The sequence below is a fragment of the Neophocaena asiaeorientalis genome, unplaced genomic scaffold, assembly GCF_003031525.2.
Source record: "Neophocaena asiaeorientalis asiaeorientalis breed wild unplaced genomic scaffold, Neophocaena_asiaeorientalis_V1.1 scaffold396, whole genome shotgun sequence".
NCBI classification, from domain to species: Eukaryota; Metazoa; Chordata; class Mammalia; order Artiodactyla; family Phocoenidae; genus Neophocaena; species Neophocaena asiaeorientalis.
In genome coordinates, this window is record NW_020172455.1 from 3,939,238 (window position 1) to 3,960,717 (window position 21,480).

Below are 21,480 nucleotides of genomic sequence, written 5' to 3' on the forward strand. Positions count from 1 at the left end.
TCACTGCAAAGTAAAGGAGCTGTTACAGTGGAGGATTCCTGGACTGAATGTCAATATTATGACACAGTGTGAGTGTGCTTTGTGTTTGGTAACTGCAGTCATTGTTGCTTCTGTTGTGGTCATCCATTTACAATGCTTGGTGTCAGTTTATTTATCTCTTGTAAAAATAAAATACAGTGTGTATGTGTGAAAAAAAAAAGAATAGTTTTGGAGATTTTTGAAATCTGTATGTATTTCTATACCTATATCTGTACCTATTCAAACACACAGTGTGTACCCTTCTGCTCAATGTTTTATCTGTGACATTCATCTATGTGGCTGCAAATACTCACAGTGAATTCATTTTCATTCTACACAGCATTCCATTGCACAAGTATGACTTTTTTAATCCATTTAAAAGAAAAAAAAGTAACTTCTAAGTAACTTCTTAGAAGTTACTTTAGTTATGCTAAGTTATGCTACTTTAGTTACGCTAAGTAACTTCTTCCAGGGTATGACAGCCAGCACCACAAACTCCAGGTCCAGAAAGCTTTCACACTTAGTTGGGAACTAGCTCAGTCAAGAACAAATTAAGTCCCTGCTCTTCTTTGCCTTCCCAAACTTATTTCACATTCATTTGGTACTTGTCATAAACAAATTAACATCTGTCTAATCATATTAACATCAATGTAATTGCCATATATAAAATACGCAAATAGGGCTTCCCTGGTGGCGCAGTGGTTGAGAGTCCACCTGCCGATGCAGGGGACACGGGTTCGTGTCCCGGTCCGGGAAGATCCCACATGCCACAGAGCGGCTGGGCCCGTGAGCCATGGCTGCTGAGCCTGCACGTCCAGAGCCTGTGCTCCACAACAGGAGAGGCCACAACAGTGAGAGGCCCGTGTACCGCTTAAAAAAAAAAAAAGTAGCTTCTATCATTAGTAACGTTTTGTGCAGGGAGCAAACCTGCCACACACGTGCAGCCCGTCATCTTTGGGTCAGAAGTTGCAGTGTTTTTTGTTTTTAACCTATTTATATAAGTCTAGATCAAATATTACTTTGAGCAGTTGATCATGTTTTTATACTTATTAATTTTCCTCCCAGACAAGAAAGGCAAGAACTGGGTAAGAGAGAAATGGAAAGGGCATCTGGCATAATTAACAGCACAAACCAAATAACAGAGGCAGGAGTGAATCCACCGTTCTTAGCCAGCCTGGCAAAGCTGGTCCACGCAGGGCCATCATGCGAGACTCAGCTGCACTTCAGAGAACCGGAAGCACCCATGCTTCTAAAACTTACACATCCCAACTCACCTCTCTAATTTGTATGCCCAGGAAAAGAAGTTTGGTTGATTATTCATTAATGGTTGATTAACATTATATCAGGACTGCAAACACAAAATTTTCCACAAAGAAACCCCCAGGAAAGGATGCATACTCACCCAGCCCAGAGATGTTTATTGCTTTCACGGATTTCTTCATTTTGTAAAGAACCATCCGGTCCACGTCCAAAGCCTAAAATACAGAGAATGTATTCATTAAAACGTGTTTGAGCTTAGATCACAGCTTCAGAGAGCAGCTACAGGAGTGCCATGTGGAGGCCCCTCTGGGGTTGCCTCCGTGGGACCGGTGCTCAGTGTGGTGGGAATGAAGATGGAGCAGGTGGTCCCTAAAAGCCACTACCTTGTCACGTGCCTCATCCACCTGAAGCTCCCGAGCCGCCTCTGCCCTCACTGCCTGCTAGACACCAGCCTTCTGCGGCGAAGCGAGTTAACCTGGACCACCTCTGCTTCCACCAACCCTCAGTTCTCCCCATGAACCAGCAAGCCCTGGGGGTGTGCCAGCCTGCCGGGGCCCGTCCCCCGCATAATCAAACAGACACACTTCCTAATGTTCTCCTCTAAAGGCACACACCTGTTCGCCACTGTATCCTCAGCACCCAGCAGAGAGCCTGGCAGAGAACAGGACTCAAAACAGCTCAGAAAATGACCATGAGACTAGTAAGACTGGCAGGACTCCAATCCAGACAACGGTTGTCCCTGCTGAGCCCAGAAACAAGGGGCAGCCACTGAAAGCTTCTTACTCTTAGCAGGCGGGAGGTGAAGGTCATGCAGGCCCCAGTGAGAACAACGGGGCAGGCAGGAAGTGGATTCAGGGAAAGGCTACCCAAAGGTGAGGGCCCGGTCGGGACCCACAGACGGAAGCTCAACACAGGGCAGCAGACATGCTGGAAAAGTCAGGGAGTGGCCTTCGAGATCAACTCTGCCACTCTCAACCAAGTTTTAGTACTCCAGCTGCCGGCCCTCCCACAGATGACAGAGTAATCTTCTGTCCACAGGGGTCTGGCTCAGTTGCACTGAGAGAAATGGGAACTGGGGGTAGTCAGATGCCTCAGTGTGGAAGGCCGATGGCAGAGGAAATGCCCTTTATCACACAGCTGAACTCTGACAAATTCCCTCCCATGTTACACTGTGGGGCACACCCCTCCCTGATCACTCACTGCAGGAAGTCTTGTAAAAATGCCACCAGATGGAAACTGTACCCTTGTCATTAAAGGCACGCACTGTTTCCTGAACTCAGGAAAGAGAAGATGAACAGTAACTGTTGGTTTTCTTTTGTTTTTTTAAAATTTATTTTATTTTTGCTGTGTTGGGTCTTCGTTTCTTTGCGAGGGCTTTCTCTAGTTGTGGCAAGTGGGGGCCACTCTTCACCGCGGTGCGCGGGCCTCTCACTATCGCGGCCTCTCTTGTTATGGAGCACAGGCTCCAGACGCGCAGGCTCAGTAGTTGTGGCTCATGGGCCTAGTTGCTCCGCGGCATGCGGGATCCTCCCAGACCAGGGCTCGAACCCGTGTCCCCTGCAATGGCAGGCAGATTCTCAACCACTGCGCCACCAGGGAAGCCCTAACTGTTGGTTTTCTAGTCTATTATGAGGCGCTTAGAAGTACAGGTGAGGTGGGCGGTAGAGGTGATTTTTAATTAAAATTACAAGAGGGAAAAGCAATTACCTCGCCACTCAAAAACACACCCCTCATCACAGTATGTATTTACAGATAATTAAGGTTGAACTTGGTCAGGAGAAGTTAAAATGATTAAGACTGAATGCTGGAAAAAGTCTCTGTCAATTATATATAAAAACAGCATGGGAATTTTAGAACAAAAATAATAAAACTCTAGAGTCTCAAGGAACCAAAAGTTTCTACCAATCAGGCTGAGACTTCCAACCAGATCATGCACTCACCCACACCCTGCCCTCTGCAAAATCTACCTTAACTTAGGAGAAGGAAAAAAAGCTGCAACTGTAACCAGAAAGCTTAGGAGAAAGAAAAAAAAGCTGCAACTACAACCAGAATTTGTGTGTAAAAACTATAAACAAGCAAAAATCTAATAGACAATACGGCCCTAAGTAGGAACTGCGCAAAAGCCTACGTCTGGCCAAAAACCTCATTAATTCTGAGGACCTAGACCACAGCTGACCTTTAGTTTACAAAGCAAATTTCAGGGAGTAAATTCATCCCATAAACAAGACTGTAGGGATGTGTCACAGATATTTCAGAGGAAAATAAACAACTGTCTTCAACCACTTTAAAAGCATCTCTTTTTATCCCCTAAACTGTTATATTAATAGCCACGGTTCTTATTTATTCATGGAAGCAGCTCTCCTCCAAGTCCACGGCTGGTCTGGGATCCTGTGCAGCGTGGGAAAGGATGGCCTGCCTGGGAGGACGCTCACACTTTTCCTTTTCAGACCCGTGCTGTCCAGGATGGTAGCCACTGGCCACAGAGGAATATTTAGAGTAAAATTTAGAGTAAAATTAAAATGTAATAAAATTTATTAGCCAGCTCTTCAGTCTGGCTACCTTTCTCAAGAGCTCCAGCCACGTCCCTTGTACTGTTTCTAAGCACACCCCGCTTCATGCTTCTCCTCTGTACCTGCATCCCTCTGTGTGCCATCCCCCAGGGCTACCCCGTAAAGCCCTGGTAGCCCCTAGGGGGTCCGTTCCCTCTTCCCTCCATGCGACACACCTGTCTCCCTTTGAAGGGCTGCCTCAGTCTTTGTTCCCAGGGCCCTACAGGGACCTACATCTGGCACGGAGGCACCTACATCCTGATGCTGGCCCACGGGGCCAAAACTGCAGTCTGTCTGAGATGAACCTTGAGCATCCAGAGTCCACAAGCCACTTCTGTCCCTCGGTCTGTTTTCATGCAGCCATGCACTAAGGATCTGTACAGATGAATATTTCCAATCCATGTGATGATGGGGTGATGGAGAATACTAACTCTGAACAACCAATTAAGAGAAAGGTTTGGGGCTTCCCTGGTGGCGCAGTGGTTGAGAGTCCGCCTGCCGATGCAGGGGACACGGGTTCGTGCCCCGGTCTGGGAGGATCCCACATGCCGCGGAGCGGCTGGGCCTGTGAGCCATGGCCGCTGAGCCTGCGCGTCCGGAGCCTGTGCTCCGCAACGGGAGAGGCCACAGCAGTGAGAGGCCCGCGTACCGCAAAAAAAAAAAAAAAAGAGAGAAAGGTTTGTACATCAACTATACTTCAAATAAACAAATAAATAATGAAAAAAGAGAGAGAAATGTCATCCCCCCAGAAAGAATTCCACTCTTCTATGGACCTAGAGTCTGTCACATAGAGTGAAGTAAGTCAGAAAGAGAAAAACAAATACCGTATGCTAACACATATATATGGAATCTAACAAAAGAAGAAAATGGTTCTGAAGAACCTAGGGGCAGGACAGGAATAAAGATGCAGACGTAGAGAATGGACTTGAGGACACGGGGAGGGGGAAGGGTAAGCTGGGACTAAGTGAGAGAGTAACATTGACATCTATACACTACCAAATGTAAAATAGATAGCTAGTGGGAAGCAGCTGCATAGCACAGGGAGATCAGCTCTGTGCTTTGCGACCACCTAGAGGGGAGGGAGGGGATATGGGGATATACGTACGCATATGGCTGATTCACTATGTTTTACAGCAGAAACTACCACAATATTGTAAAGCAAGTATACTCCAATAAAGATATTTAAAAAAAAATTCCACTCTTCTTAGTAGACCTGCATTACCAAAAAGATTATACTCCATTACTATCATTATTATATTTTAATTTTCATTAAAAAAATTTGTGGAAATTTCTTTTCTCTCTTATTATGTAAGGATGTACATAATTTTGCCTCAAGACCTGAAAATCCTAAATATTTTAGGCCCACAAAGCCTAAAATATTTAATATCAGGCCCTTTGCAGACAAAGTCTGCTGACCCCTGACCTGAGGATCCACACAAACGTTCCTCCTGCACCGTCAGCCAGCCCTGCTGCTCCTGCCCTGGACTAGAGGCGACAACACAGGGCCAGCTTGGTCCCTAGCACCCTAAGGTCACAATTTGGGCCAGCAAGGGTGGGGAGGGCCTGGCTTATTCTTGGAACCCAGAGATTCTGCCCTGGAGGGGACAAGAGGACAGCTGACCACAGGCCTCCCCATTTGGGCCACGACCCATGACTGTCCCATCTCCTCTCCCCTCGTTCCTTGCATGAAAGGCCAAATGGAGAAGAAATGACAGAAAACCAAATAACAAAACAATGCCCAGACCTGTGCCCCAAGGACAGCTTTGCCAAGAAAGTCATACAGATATTTAGATGGTGGCTTTGCCTCAGTGCACATTTGACTTAACTTTTGAAGTAACAGAGAATGGTAACGACAGTGTCAAATATTTCCAGACCACTTTTGGGAAGCACAGAAATGCAATGTGGCCTGCAGGCTCGGTTTAAAGTGAGGGCAATAATGGATCGACCTCCTCCTGGGAATAAAGCAGAGGCCCAGAGAACAGCAGGTGTCATGAAGAATTAAGATCAAATAAATAGCCAAGCTAGATCACAGCTGTGCGAAACGGGTGCCTAAGGACAAACACGGACACACTTTGGTATTACCTAATAATATTGAAGTTACTCATAGTATGTGAATATTTGCACCGGAAGATACATACAACGATGTTCATGACACGCTTCCAAGTAGCTGAAAACTGGACAAACCCAAATGCCTGTCAACAGGAAAATAGATGAACTGTTGTGTATTCACATAACAGAACGTTACACAGCAATGGAGATGAACAATCTTTACCCACCCAGAACACAAATGAAACTTCACAAAAGTATTAAAGATGCAAGTTGCAAAAGTTAACGTGCACTATGATACCATAAAGTTGTTTTAAAAAAACAGACGAAATTGGGGGGCTTCCCTGGTGGCGCAGTGGTAAAGAATCCGCCTGCCAATGCAGGGGACACGGGTTCCATCCCTGGTCCGGGAAGATCCCACATGCCGCAGAGCAATTAAGCCCGCGAGTCACAACTACTGAAGCCCACGCACCTAGAGCCCGTGCTCCGCAACAGGAGAAGCCACCGCAATGAGGAGCCCGCGCACCTCAACGAAGAGTAGGCCCTGCTCGCCACAGCTAGAGAGAGCCTGCGCGCAGCAGCGGAGACCCAATGCAGCCAAAAATAAATTAATTTTAAAAAATAAAAATAGACAAAATTAGATTATGTTTAGGGATGTAGATTATGTTTAAGGATGTAGATGTTGCTGAGAAAAAATGGGAAAGAGCCCCGAATGCCTAACCTAGGAGAATAACCACACAAACTATAGGGCACTCCTACGATTCAAGTCCAGACAGTTGTTAGTATCACCGATGCCCGCTGGGTCACACTACGTGAAAACGTGGAGTGCAGAAAGAACGCAGACTATGTACAAATGCCCATGTTAACAAAGGATTGCAAAAGTAAACGTGCACTATGATACCATAAAGTTGTTTTAAAAAAACAGACGAAATTATGGGGCTTCCCTGGTGGTGCAGTGGTTAAGAATCTGCCTGCCAATGCAGGGGACACGGGTTCCATCCCTGGTCCGGGAAGATCCCACATGCCGCGGAGCAATTAAGCCCGCGAGTCACAACTACTGAAGCCCACGCACCTAGAGCCCGTGCTCCGCAACAGGAGAAGCCACCGCAATGAGGAGCCCGCGCACCTCAACGAAGAGTAGGCCCTGCTCGCCACAGCGAGAGAAAGCCTGCGCGCAGCAGCGGAGACCCAATGCAGCCATAAATAAATTAATTTTAAAAAATAAAAATAGACAAAATTAGATTATGTTTAGGGATGTAGATTATGTTTAAGGATGTAGATGTTGCTGAGAAAAAATGGGAAAGAGCCCCGAATGCCTAACCTAGGAGAATAACCACACAAACTATAGGGCACTCCTACGATTCAAGTCCAGACAGTTGTTAGTATCACCGATGCCCGCTGGGTCACACTACGTGAAAACGTGGAGTGCAGAAAGAACGCAGACTATGTACAAATGCCCATGTTAACAAAGGAGAGCCCTGAGGTAAGTAAAGTTGAAGAACCAAGTACCCACAGGCACCCCACGGACCCTCTCCCTGGAGAGGTCAGCCCCCAACACAGCCCCCGCTAGATCACTAAAGTAGAGAAACGTTTCCTACGTTTCCTACAGATGATGTGACTGCCAGCTTTATAAAAATGCTTCACGTCCTGATTTTTACTAGGGGGGAAAGCTACTGGGAGATCTGGGGGAGCTGAAAAGGGAAAGGCAAATTTTGGCAGAACAGCTACAACCCACCAGAAGCAAAGAAAGGCACCCCCAGCCTCCCCGGCCCTGGTGCCCTGTTCCCGGGGAGACGAAGGGCAGGGGGAGGGCCTGGCCTGGGTCCCCCGACCCTCCCATAGTGCTCTGCTCCCTGGGGCTGACGAGAGCCTGGATGCAAGCAGGAAACGGGTGATCTCAGGAGACTAATCACAAACAGAATGGACCTTATCCCAGAAGGTGCTAACACACCCCTGGCAGGAAGTGGGAGGGAGGCGGTGCGGGCGCTGCGCCAGATGCAGCACCGCAGGCCTGGTGATGCAGAAGAGGCTGGGAAGGAGACCTTCAGCTGAGAGCGAGGCCAGCCTTCCACATCTGCCCCAGTCCCAGAGGACAACGTAATCACAAGCCAGGCTGATTTCCCCAGGAAACGAGGCTCAAGCCACATGAACTCCACTTTGGTAACATAAACAGGGGGGAGAAGGCTGGAGATGGCCGTTTTCTTTCCAAGCCCCACACGCAGACGAGGAGAGCGAAGTGAGACTTCCGCCAACCACATCCACTCTGTGGGCCATGTCCCTACCCTCACCCCATCTAGCACACTGAGCCCCACCATTCCCACTGGGCCCTCGACGGGGGCCTTCCTGAGGTCAACTGGCTGCCACATTTGTGTCTTATATATTCTTTCAAAAAGTGCATCTCGTAACTGACCAGACTTAAAGCAACGCATGCATTGAAAATGGGAAAACCCATCATCCCATTCAATCTCCTAATCCCCTCCTAACACCCACGTCTCTAAGTCCACGATGTCACCTACAGGAAGACACCAGAAAGAAAAGAACCCAACAGAATGGGATCTTAGTTCTGGCCCCTCAGTGCTGTCCTGTTGGAGAATAGTGCAGAAGTTAGAAATCACTGGCTTTAGAATTGGACAGCCAGGCTCCACTTACTAGCAGCACAGTCTCAGAAAACTACTTCATCTCCCTGACTCGGTTTCTTCATCTGTAAGTTGGGAATAATAATATTTGCCTCCTAGGATAAGGTCATCAACATATACAGGGTCTGGCATATTGCAGGCACTCAATAATCAGTAGCCGTTGTCAGTGTCTTCCGGCTCTCAGAGGGTCTAAAACTACACCACACTTATGACCAAGTAAGGTAGCTGCTCGGAAACACCATCACCCCAGTACTGTCCCAATCAATAGGATAAATATTTTCAGGTCTGATAATGGTTATGATAACATGCAGAAATAACTCAGAAAAAAACACTTTTGTAGCTCTTGCCAGCCTTTCACTTCCACATGCATCCGTTTCCTTCCATCACTTTAAATTCTCCAAAACTTTCCCTGGTGTGTTTCTGACTCTAAATGGGTATCACGACAAAGGCAGGGCCACATGACTAGTGGTAGCATAGGGTGCTCTGGGCCATATCAGCTTTAACGTTTAGGGAGAGGAGTGTGGAATCCCAGGTCTGAAGTGCAAGGGGGTGGTGGGCACCTGGTATCAGTCTGTCCCCGCCCCGCACAGACCCCCAGGCATCAGGAACCCCACTCACAAAGCAAGGCCTCTAGGCGGGCTGGCTGCTCTCACACCTGCAGGGACCACACCAAGCTCTGCCCACCCTCTGCTCACAAAGGGCCGCACTCTTAAGTTGGACGAGGAGAGCGCCCCTTACACACGACTCCCTGTGCTTCCTTTAAGCCCCTTTCCACTAAGCTCATCCAGGTGCATGGGCACACCTGCCCAGACTACCTGTGTAACCAGCCTGGGGCTTCAGAATCTTCCCAGGGGCCGAGGGCGTGGGTAATGAAGGCGGTGGCGGATTTGCCACCATCTGCATTCCCCAGGGTTACACAATCTACTCCTGAGCTCTTCAAGAGGAAGATTAGATAAGACATGGCTAGCCTGCCATGTGTTGATCTTCCACTTCTTGGTTCCTGCCTCCCATCCCAAAGACCTGGAGCCCTGCCCTGCGATGGAGTGGAAAGTAGGGAGGAGGGAAACCCAGAGTGAGGAAGGGAGACCAGAGGAAAGAAGGAGCCAGCAGGCTTGTTGAGGCCCCAAAGCTGCCTGCCACACACAGAGCCACCCTCTAAATACAGCAGAGGGAGGTTTCTGAAAGAAGGAGGTGAAAATGCAAATAAGGCCAACGTGCTACCTGGATCCCGTGGTGCCCCTCCTGCTTTACCCCCAGAGTCTCGGCGCCTGTCCTCCATCCACACGCCCCGCCGATCCCCAAGGCTGCACGTCTAGGAACTAACCTTTTATTTTTCTGCAATTCAAGTAGTGCAGGAATGGGGGGAGAGAAAGATAAACTGGGGAGGCCAGGCGCGCATGGGAACCACCCAGGCATCTTCCTGCCCCAGACCACGCACCCTGCACCCCACTTCATCCTCGTGAGCCCGGCTTATTGTGAGAGCACCGTTGGAGTAGAGAGCATGGCTGAGCACACAGAGCTGGGCTTTAATTCCCGCATCTCCACACACGAATGACTCCATCCCTGGGCCTCAGCTTCCACATCCCTAGAATGGGGCGACAACGTCTACTCGATATGGCGACTGTGAAGATTACACCACACGGGTGAGCACTGCCTAGCAGTTGGAGAGCATCCGCGTCGACCTGAGGACCCTTCCCCTCCCACCACCCCGGCAGCTGGCACAGCACAGCACAGCAGGCAGCAGCGCGGCTGGTCACTGACTGGCACAGACCCACGGCTGCCGCTGGACCTGGTGGCTACCCTGGAGCGGCCTGCTCCAGCTCCCCTGCGGCCGCGCCCTGTCCACATACGGTGAGAACAACAGGGGCCAAGGGGGCGCACCTACCGGGAGCCCACGCCAACCCCCAGACCGCACTGCGGATACCCAGCCCCCCAGGACCCTGCATCCACAGCCTTGGTCTGAGTGGGCTTCTTCCCCAGGGTGCCCCACCCTAGACTCAAAGGGTGGCCATCTGCGGGAAGAGATGGACAGAGCTTGGACGTACACTAGACACACATGCTGGGAGCGAAGCTGGAGGAGCCCAGAGGTGCGAAAGCATCAAGCCCGCCCCGAGCCCTGGCGTTGTACATGGGGCTCCCGGCACCAGGGAGCCTAGAGTGGTCTACACCAGGTGCCCACCGCTCCCGTGCCCTGCAGAACCGGGCCCCACACTCCTGCTCCGTTTAACCCAGGCCGCGCAGAATGCTTCAGGGGTGCGAGAGCCGAGAAGATGGTCTGGGGAAGCTCGGCATCGGCACCCGCAGCCTGGAGCATGGCAGGGCCGCTTCACACGCCGGGCATCAGAAGAGCTCATTCAAAGAAACGAATCCTCCGCTAAACACACGCACAGAAGACTGCTTCCACGGGGTCGGAAGGCCGGGCATCCACAAACAGCGCCCAGCGGGGAGCAAAGCGGGGACCAGAGAAGAGGAGCCGCTGGGAAGCAGGGGAGAAGGTGCGGAGCTGAAGCCGTGGCGTGGACAGAAATGGGGGACTGGCCAGGTAAGGGAAGCGAGACAGGGTGACATTCCAGAGGAGCGAGCAGCCCGGCAGGAAGAGCAGGCCACAGGGCCAGGCAAGGCGGCAGGATGAGGCTGGACATGGGGGCGGGGAGGGGGCGGGGAGGGCAGGTCCCTGTCACTGAGGGGCAGCGGGGGAGGGCGGGACGGGCAGCCAAAGGCAAGAGTAGCTCTCAGCTGGCTGACGCGGCTTCTGAGGGTCATTAAAGGCTGTCTATTTTCAGCATCTGGGGATGTGAGTATTTCTCCCCAAGGAAGGGCTCTTGACCATTCGTTTTATTCTCTTTGTTCTCCATCCAAAGAAAAGAAAACTCTAAACCCCAGTAACAGAACAAGAGGGAGAGCAAGGGGCTGGTTCCCTCTGCCTAGGGGAGAGGCCCCCTCCGGCCCGCACCGGGGGGCCACACGGCAGACCCCGCCCCTCTGACAGGACACGTGCCCGCTGCGTGCTGCAATCCCCAGGGAACTCCTAATGCGGAGTCCTGAAAACAGACACTGCATGCAGTGGTGCAGTGTCTCACAGCAGACATGGTTTCTGCGTTTCTCAGACCAGACTGCTATCTGCTTTAAAGCTAATACGCAAAGTATTTACTATCTTTCAAAAAAAGCAGAGATACAAATGTACTGTTTCTTAAGAAACCTGAGGAAGCTCCAAGAGTACACAGATGTTCTTTCTGCTGGTCGAAGCCACGCAGCCCAGGCATCTGGGAAGGTCTCCATTTATCACAGTGACTGGAATGATGGATTGTGCAAAACAAGGGGTGAGCATGGTGGCCGGCAAAAGGCACCATCCAAGCTCTGTCACCTACTCATACTGTAGCCTTAGACGAGTCACCTCTCCTCCGAGGTGCCAGACGTAAAATTCTGTGCAACTACTGTCTTTAAGACAGTTTGCATTTCATCTATCTTTCCAAGGAGGGACTACAATTGTATTCAAATACATGTGACGTAATGGATTAATTTTCCAGGGTAACTAAGAATCCTGCCCAAGACTCTCAACAGAATCAATTAATGACTAGCTATTAACACTGGGAATAATCAGTCCTATTCCAAACGTAAAAACAAATATTTGGTAATGGAAAAAGGTAATTTTTAACTAAAAATTTTGTATTTCCCTGGCTTGGACTTCTCACAATAGGAAGAAATGTAAAGTGTGTGTCAGTACAACTTACCAGAAGGTCAAAATACCAACGTGGAGATACCAGCAGTCGTGTTGCCGGTGGGAGTGATACTAAATGTCTCACATCTGTACAGCACTTTCAACACAAAGTGCTTTTACATATACTATGGCTGGTGATCCTCAAACACAGGTAGTATTATCATAACAAGGCCACAGAAGTAATGATAAAACCAAGATGCCACCTTTGTAATTTCTTTTAGTTCAAAAAAAATACTTTGACGGTATCTTAGCCTGTTATTCTTTCTGACATCATGTGCTGTTTCCTTAGTCTGTTCAAGGTAAACAACTGTTAAAAAGTCAAGAAACAACAAACCAAGAAAATAAAGCAGTTTTCATTTGAGGGGAAAGTTTTTCTTTAAAGTTGCAGCCATTGCATAAAGCTTATTAAGCAGCTATTCTGTTCACATCGCTGTGTGAGATTTGGTTCATACCACTGCAAGAACAGTCCCTGCTTTCAAAGCCTTAACATTTCCTGAGGCAACTGGGATCTCTCAGAAACGAAGCCCCAGGGAATAAAGCCAGGCCTAGCAGCTCCTCCAGGACAGGACCCCTGACTTCTCATCTCTGAATCTCCACACCCAGCACAGTGCCTGACACCTGTAAACGCTCCACGAACATGGACTAAAACACACTCATCATCGAGCCCGGCTAACAGGGAAAGGCTTCCTGCGGAAGGTAAACACAGTCACACCCTGGAGACAGTGGCAGTTGTGAGAAGGTGGAGGAGCCCCCCGGCAGGCAGATGACACAGTCAAACAAGCAGGTCTGGGCAGGGCAGGACAATCGCCAAGGGACAGTCACGATGTGTCCCACTCACTCGTTCAATGGCTTCTTAGAGTAGATTTAAAAGGTATCTTACTAGAATACAAATTGCTCAAATATATACCATCACATCCTATAAACGGGGTCAACGAAACCGTGAGGCTGTTTTCATTCATTGGAAATACGCCGTGCGGATGCCGGTGGCCTGTACTTGCACGTCAGTATTCTTTCAGTTACAAGATGGAGAAAACTCTGAACTGCACATATAAATAGAAACAGATGGTCGGAAACATTTTTAAAAAACAGGCCAAGATATTCTTTATTTAAACTAATTCAAAAGCTCTGAAATAGTACGAAATTTGTTTCAACTCTCTATCACTGACAGCATCTAATATCTTCTTGCCCTCCTTATCTCAGATATGTTAGACAACAAGCACCTGAAACTTACAGTAACACTAAACCCATGTCAATATTACCATGGCATCATGGGTGGAACACTAATTTCTTCTTGCACGGCTGCCTGCTGCTTTGCCTGACGTTCAACTAAAGGTGGCCCAGGCATGCACGCACATACACACACACACACACACACACACACGCCCCGAACACCAACTTTAACATCCTGGTGCCTGTGCTGCTGTGCTATTTTTTTCTATCTTGATCACCACAGAGCATGCTTAGCACATAGCTAGCACTCGATAAATATTCACTAAATGAATTAATTGTGCTGCCAGGACAATCGCTTCTCCAGGGACCCTAAAACAGCTCTTCTCCTCCTGCCTTCTCCGCGAACCTGTCTGATCTGTAAACGTGTCGTTGATTAGGAAGGCTGCCTGCAACGGTCATTCCATGAATCCGGGTCCACACGAGTTCCTTCATCTAAACAGCACTAAAAACAGTATCACTGTAGAGCTACGTCACTGGAGCAATGCCAGCTTATGAGAGTCTTCCTCAACACCTGCCGAGCTCCCTACCGACAGGCACACAAATAAATAAGTGAATTTGCACCCCTCATCAAGAGTTCAAAATGTTCCAGGTATATCACCACACTGCTAGGAGATGCAAACATTATAGTGTAAATCTTGGCTTTTGAAAACTTTTTAACAAGAGTAAACACTGAAGATAACCAACTTACATGGTGTAAGTACCCACATATAGATCAAAGAAGCTATACAGTGGCCAATAAGGACATGAGAAGATGCTGAACATCATTATCAGAGAACTACAAATCAAAATCTCAGGGAGAGGGACTTCCCTGGCGGTCCAGTGGTAAAGAATCCGCCTTCCAGTGCAGGGGACGCGGGTTCGATACCTGGCCAGAGAACTGAGATCCCACATGCCACAGGACAACTAAGCCCGCACCACAATCACTGAGCTGGCATACCTCAACGAGAGAGCCAACGTGCCGCCAACTACAGAGCCCACGCACCCTGGAGCCCGTGCATCACAACTAGAGAGCCTGCGTGCCTCAACGAAGATCCCACAACTAAGACCCAATGCAGCCAGAAATAAAATAAACATGTATACACACACACACACACACACACACACACACACACACACACACACACACACACAAAGCCAGACACAAAAGGCTACATGCCGTGTGATTCTGTTTTGTTTTCAAAATTATATGAAATTCTACCAAAGACAAAACTATAGTGACATAAAGCACATCGATGACTGTGCAGGGCCAGGAGAGGAGGAACTGGAGGGCTGACCTCAGAGGGGCACGAGGTGACGGGACTCCTATTATTATGACTGTAGTGGCGGTTATATGACTGATACACGTGACAAAACTCATTGAACTGCACGCTTAAAACTGGTGAATTTTACTCTATGTGGATTATACCTCAGTTAAGCTGATTTTTACAACTAAAACAATAACACAAAAACTTGACTATGTTTCTTTCCTAACTTTCCGTCCCATTTATTTCTTTCAAATGGCTGTTCTCAGTCCCTTAACTTGAAAAACAATGTTCAAGTCCCTAGATGTCTGGCCTCTGGATTCCCTCGTGACTGTTCCTTCACTCTCAGGACACTATTAAACACCACGGTTTACCTGAGGACAGACTGAGGCCGAGTGGAGCACAGGATCCTTTTGAGGGCTGGAGTGAACTACGGAAGCTCGGGGTAGCTGATGCAGGACTGCATGATGCCTCAACTCATCAAGTACCTTCCAAAGGCCGTTAAGATAGATTTCTCTGTATTCACCGGTTCCTCAATTACTTAAACTCGAATGCAGGTCCAGCATCATGGCCTCGGGCATCTGTCTGCCCCACCTGCCCCAATGCCCGCTCGCAACAACAGCGCTGGTCAGCGTCTATGCAGGGAGCATTACTGGCTGTCTCACACTGAGTACGGCTCTGCTTCCAGCCCTTCCCTGAGGGATGTGTTCTGCAGGCTACACTCAAACGTCTCCCTGTCAGTATGTCCCAAGCACGTGGTCTGGCTCGTTACAGAAAACTGATGAAAGAAACTCGATGAACTACATATGTTAATTTCTGGGAAAAAAATTTTTTTAAAGGAAAGGAAAAAATGAGAGATGCTGCCTCTCGCACCTCCTGTTCCTAAAGTCCTTCAGCTCAGCCCAGGCCCGTCCGCGGTCCTCTTAGGTGCAGGCTTCCTCCCTGCCAGTTCCCTTACTGGACAGGCAGCGGCTAATCTCCCAGCCACCCTACTCTCCGTCACAAAGCTGAAGGTCCCCAGGAGAGACGTCCGTCCCCACAAATTCAACAAGGTCGGCGCCCCCACTGTTCCCTTCACCTCCTCCCACGGGTCACCGAATCCCAGCACTCACCAGCTGGGACGGGGGGAAAGGGAAAATCAGGTGAGGTGTCAAGGACAAAATGCACATGTTACCTCTAATCATTAAACAGACGAAACCCACTCAGCAGATACTGAGGACAAGCGGTTCTTCTGAGAACTTCTCTGCCCAGGGCCCTGCAGCACCGTGCTTTCAGCACCCACCAGGAAGGCAGTGTCCCCCTGCCTGCCCCCTGCAGAGTGCCCCGAGCACAGGAGGTGGGAGTCAGGTCCCCTCTCACCCTCAGCCTAGTTCTCAGGACCTCGGCTCCTTTCTCTTCAAAATAAGTGACTTGGTGAAAAGCCACAGGGCTCACATCCCTTCACAGAATAAAACTCTGTGATGACAAAGAGAGCTGCTTCCCACCATCTGACCACGTCCCTCTTTTGCCTCTATCTCCACAATCGCTTTATCAACCCTCCACACCCTGTTCCTATCGGACAACTGTTCCCTGAAGAGCCGTGGGTGTTCCTGCCTGCCCCACTCCCCCACTGTCCTCTTATTAAAATCCTTCAGAGCCCTCAGAATCCACCAAGGTGCCACCCTCCCTGAGAAGCCTTCCCATCCCCCCGTTCTCCCCAAATCCCTGATCCTACCTCTTGGAGAAAACCTACCTTCACCCTGCCTTGTTTTATTGTTCATTGGTGAAAAATTGTCTTCCCCACTAGATGCCAGGTTTCTTGAGGGTAAGGCACGTGTCTTACCTACTTCTGACCCCTACAATGCTGGGCTCGGTGCTTTGCTCATGGATGGCCCAAGATGGCTGCATATGATTTAATCTCTATGGCCCCTTTCACCTCCAGCAGTTATTGTTTGATCCTATGAGCCAGGTTAACTGGAAGAGATGCAACATCTCAGAGGCGGAGAGGCGGCCCCTCCATCCTGGCTCTGATTTTATAGGTCCTGAGCACCACAGCCCACCCCTGTTCCTCTCTTAGGCGCTGACTGCTTTCAACTGTGTCTGATGGCTATCTGTGGACTCAGTTTAAACAAAACCCCACCACACTGTATTCTTCTTGGGGGCCAGGCAACGTGTCCCCCATCCTTTTATACCAACTGTGGAATGGGAAACCACTTTATGCATTCCAGAGCTTGTTACGTGATTAAGACCGAGGCCTTGATCGCTGCACGGGGCCCCGGGTCTGACATCCCCACAGTTGTGCATGGCTCTGGGCGTTGCCAGAACTCCAAGGTTCTAGAAACGACGGCGCAATGAGCCTGCTTTGGATTTCTTGTTCCTTCCCCCTGCCCCTAATGTCTGTGGTCAAACACCACAAGCTGAGTTATTAGTAACAACTACCATGTGTGTAGCATACCTTACAGATTACAGAATGCTATTCAACAAACCTTAAATGCCCACTGTGTCAGGCAGCATGCTAAATGCTAAAAATGATGAGGAAGGAGTTTCAGCCCCAAGAAGACCACGTGTACCATTTCAACTTCAATAACAACCCTAGAAGGCAGTTAGCATAGGTGCCATTTCCCTCATTTTACAGATGGTGAAACTGAGGCTCAAGAGATGAAGTAAAATTTCTAAGTAAGAAAAACAGTACAGAAGGGAAGAGATATAAACTCGGATGTGACCCCCGACTCCGGCCTTCCCCCCACCATGGTGCGCAGCCTGACGTGCCTGCGCTCTCTTCACAGACCACGAGCACAACCAGCCCAAACAAGAACCCAGAAGGTCGGCAGAGTGGTTTCCAGGGCACCCCTCTGTGACCAGGGCCCTCCGGCATCCCCTGCAGAGAAGCAGCACAGCCAGCTCGACTCAGCCCACGGGCTCCAGCCTCACACAGCGTCCACCTTCTGGGCTCCACGGCACCGCCTGCGCTGCTCCATCCCGTGAAGGCCCGACGTACAGTCCACGTGACACCTGTCATTTCCTTCCCAGGAATTCTCCACATGATCTCGGCAAGGTCCTTCCAGAGGACACTCCTGGCAGGGCCCTAGGGGAGTGTGTGCGGCAGACACGGCCTTATGACATCCCCTCAAATCACTCCCCATCTGAGTACAAGGACAGTCTAAATGTGTGGTTCCAGTTTATAAGTATAAAACCCTTTAGACACCATAATCATCACAGAAATGAAAATTGCTACATGAGGAAAGCTCTGCCACCCACTTGGGAGACACGAGGGCAGACGGGGCAGACAGAGAGAGGGTTCAGGGGCAGGGCTAAGCCACAGACCCCAGTGTACAGACCAAGTTCACTCCACATTTAAGGTCCTCTCAGGGCAGGATTTTGAGACCAAAGCTTCACAGCAAAAGAACAAGGCATTAGGCCCCATCGGCTGTAAAGAGGGAAGAAACCTGGGTCACGCAGACACCCAAGGGCCAGCCTGGCTCCACCACTAACTGCCTGTGTGGCCCTGGCCAAGTGACAGCTTCTGAGCCCCCGCCTGGGTGGGCTGACCCATCGCAGAACTCGCCACTGTCCACAGGAATGCTGAAGCGAAGTTTCTTCTAGACCTAACTTCTAGGAGTCTATGCTTCTATGCACATGGGGGTGGGGGGATTACAAAAGTCCAAGGACAGCATTATTTAACACACACTTCATCCTCTGGATTCAGGGACAGGAAGAACTCTCAGTGACAGATGAACGCAAGAGCCAGTCTCACTTGACACTGATGCTGAGGCCCTGGCGGAGTGACCACAGCAGCCGTGGCCACTCTGGTGAGGAGACACTATCGATAAAACCCCTGGTCGAAAACGGGGTGCCTGACCGTCAAGAGCTTACAATCTAATTGAAGTACACAACCTACATATCAAACGGTCTAGGAAAATTCACCAAGTAACTGACTAGTAGACACAAGGGGATGTTATTGCTAGAAACAGAGTGAACAGCAGGGAAACAGCAAATTCCCACACCCAGCGAGCACCCGCAGCTGACGCCTTCCGGTCAGCGTCTCACGAATTCTCCTGGTGACCCTCTGAGCCAGGGGGTATTACCCTTATTTTACAGAAGAAGAAACTGAGGCTCAAACAGTTAACTCTCATTGGGTCACCTAGCAGGTAGGTGTTCACACCCTGGACTGTGACCCCATAGCTCACCGTCTAACATTTTCATCAAACTTGAAAAATTAAGAGTTCTACATAAAGTGATTATCTGGGGGGGAAAAAATGACACCAAAATACCAAAGGTTTTTTTTTTTTTTTAAACCATCTTGGTTGGAAATCCCAGAGAAACAAATTTTATATTGTCCTGTTTTCTTAAACAGAGACGGCAGTGCAATTCTGCCTTAATTCTCAGGATCGCTGGGAGCACCAAGGACTGTGACAGCCTGGACGGGCAGCGTGGGAAGCAGGACCACTGGCCCCCCGCACCTCGCGGCCCCGCCCTGGTGCTGTATTCTCCCCTCCCCGTCAGCTGCCGTCCTCGGCACCTACCCTCTGGCCTGGACCCTAGGGCAGCTGAGAGAGGCCTCTGCCGTTGACCTCCGGTTCCTGGATATGTTCCAGATGCTAAGTGTCTGACCTCTAGATAAGTGGGGCATAATTATGCCTAAGAGCTGGGGGATGTGCCATAAAAAGGTTATCAGAGTGTGCGTGTGTGGAGGAGAGTGGGGAATGGAGCCAGAGACGGACAGTCTCCTGGACCAGAGAGGCTGTGTGAGGAGGGGCACTGTTTGCATGTGCAAAAAATAACAGTGATAGTGCCCACTCACTGAACACCCACTCTGTGCCTAGCACTGGGCCACGTGCTCTAGGAACACGGTTTCCTTTAACAACTGACTTAGCGTCATTCCCAAATTTCAGAATGAGGAAGTTGAGGACCCAGACTGAGCTTTTAGAACCAAAAACACATGAGCCAGTAAGCAGTGGCGGTGAGATTTGAACCCTGCAACGCGAACACCAACGCCCATCCACGTTCCTTGCACTGTCTCATGCTCCCTTAAAAACCCTTCTGACGGAAGCAGCCAGCAAAGCCATAGAAGCACTCGAATCAAAAAGCTCAAGTAACACATGAGGTAACAAGGTCAATGAGGCCAATATCCCATCAGGCAGGCAAACTGCTAAACCATCACCTGGTGCGGGTGAGGACAGCGGACCGTCGGAGGCTCCCCCGTCGGAGGCGTCTGGTGTCCTGAACCCTGCCGAGGTGGCGCCTCTCCGGCAAAGGGCAGGGGAGTCTCCCTAACTGAGGGCAGAGAGCTCAGTCTCATCAAGACGCCCAGCGGCTGCTACCTCAACACCAGATCCGTGCAGCTCGTGAACAGACAAACCGCTGTCCCACAGAAGAGCCTTCTCCTCAATTAAAAACACTACTGGCCGCTGGTCCTGCACACACGCACGCAGGCTTGTGCAGAAGCCATGAACCTCCCGGGCATGAGCCTTTCCCACGCAGAGGGGCCACCGCGGCTAAATGGTGGGATGTAAAGAAGACAAGGATCGGCAGCGCGGAGGACGGAGAAGTGAGGAAGGCATATCGTACAAGAAGCACTGAGGTGAAGGCATTTTAGTTCTTTAAAAAATTCTGGACGCAGGATGAAACCTTATATACAGGTGAAGGATTAAAAGTTTCACACAGTTCACCTGCTCAGTAGCATCCGGGTTACTGAAAAGGTACACACATCAAAAGGCGGTTGAGTCTGCCCATTTTAAACGGGTAGCATCCGGGTTACTGAAAAGGTACACACACATCAAAAGGCGGTTGAGTCTGCCCATTTTAAACGGGTAGCATCCGGGTTACTGAAAAGGTACACACACATCAAAAGGCGGTTGAGTCTGCCCATTTTAAACGGGTAGCATCCGGGTTACTGAAAAGGTACACACACATCAAAAGGCGGTTGAGTCTGCCCATTTTAAACGGGTAGGGAGTAAGGGTCTGCAGAGACTTAGAGAATCTCATCCAGTTTTTTCCTCACAAATGTAAAGAGTTGCCCAAAGTCAAGTAGTCTCTCAGGAGCAGATCCAAGGCCCCCAAACTAGGTCTCCTGGCGCCCAAACCAGAGCTCCTTCCTGGCCCGGGACGTGACCCTCCTGTCCTTTACTGAACTTAAATAGCTTCCTCCTCTATACACTAGCTTAGAGTTGCGACTCTCAGTAATCAAAGGTGGGCTCGCTCTTCCTGCGTCTGGGTCTCAACAGCCGCAACAAAATATTCCTTAAGAGCCAGTCGCGTCCCGGGCTCCGCTTAGGGCACCGGGGAGCTGGTGGCAGACAAAACAAAGTCTCTGACCCCACAGAGTGTCCAGTGTCGTTCCAGTGGAGACAGAAAATAAAGCGGCATGCGCCGGGCACAGCACGCCAGACGGTGACGACTGCAAAGCAAGAGCATCGTGGCGCTCCCCAAGGCAGGGGCTTCTGTATCCTCTGCTCACTGCTGCACCACCGGCTTCCCCCAGGTGCTCCATAAATATTTTCTGACTGAAGGAACACAGAGACAGTGAAGAGCGGTGCTAGTTCAGACAGGGAAGTCAGGAAGATGTGATATTCAAGCAACACGTGCAAAAAAGACGTAACAACTGCGTTACAGGTGGTGATTGCCGCTACTTCAAGAAACGACCAAAAATAAATGAATGGCTAATCTCTCGGGGCTTGTTTTTACAGAACGCTCCACACTCAGCACGGTGAGGGTCCGAGCCGGCACTGAATAAAGTGACTGGCCCTGCAGGCCGGCTGCGCTTCAGCTGCCCCCCACCCCCGCCAGGCGTCCAGGAGCGGCAG

At 49.8% G+C, this 21,480-nt stretch overlaps 1 protein-coding gene across 1 annotated transcript in view; it reads right to left on the bottom strand.

Annotated features, from left to right (window-relative positions):
- Positions 1 to 21,480, bottom strand: part of ASAP2 (ArfGAP with SH3 domain, ankyrin repeat and PH domain 2) — a 129,569-nt gene that overhangs the window by 99,861 nt on the left and 8,228 nt on the right. Inside the window, exon 2 of the mRNA XM_024737737.1 lies at positions 1,421 to 1,493. Within this exon, the coding sequence (XP_024593505.1) occupies positions 1,421 to 1,475 (55 nt within the window). The 5' untranslated portion in view covers positions 1,476 to 1,493. The remainder of the gene's footprint in view (positions 1 to 1,420; positions 1,494 to 21,480) is intronic.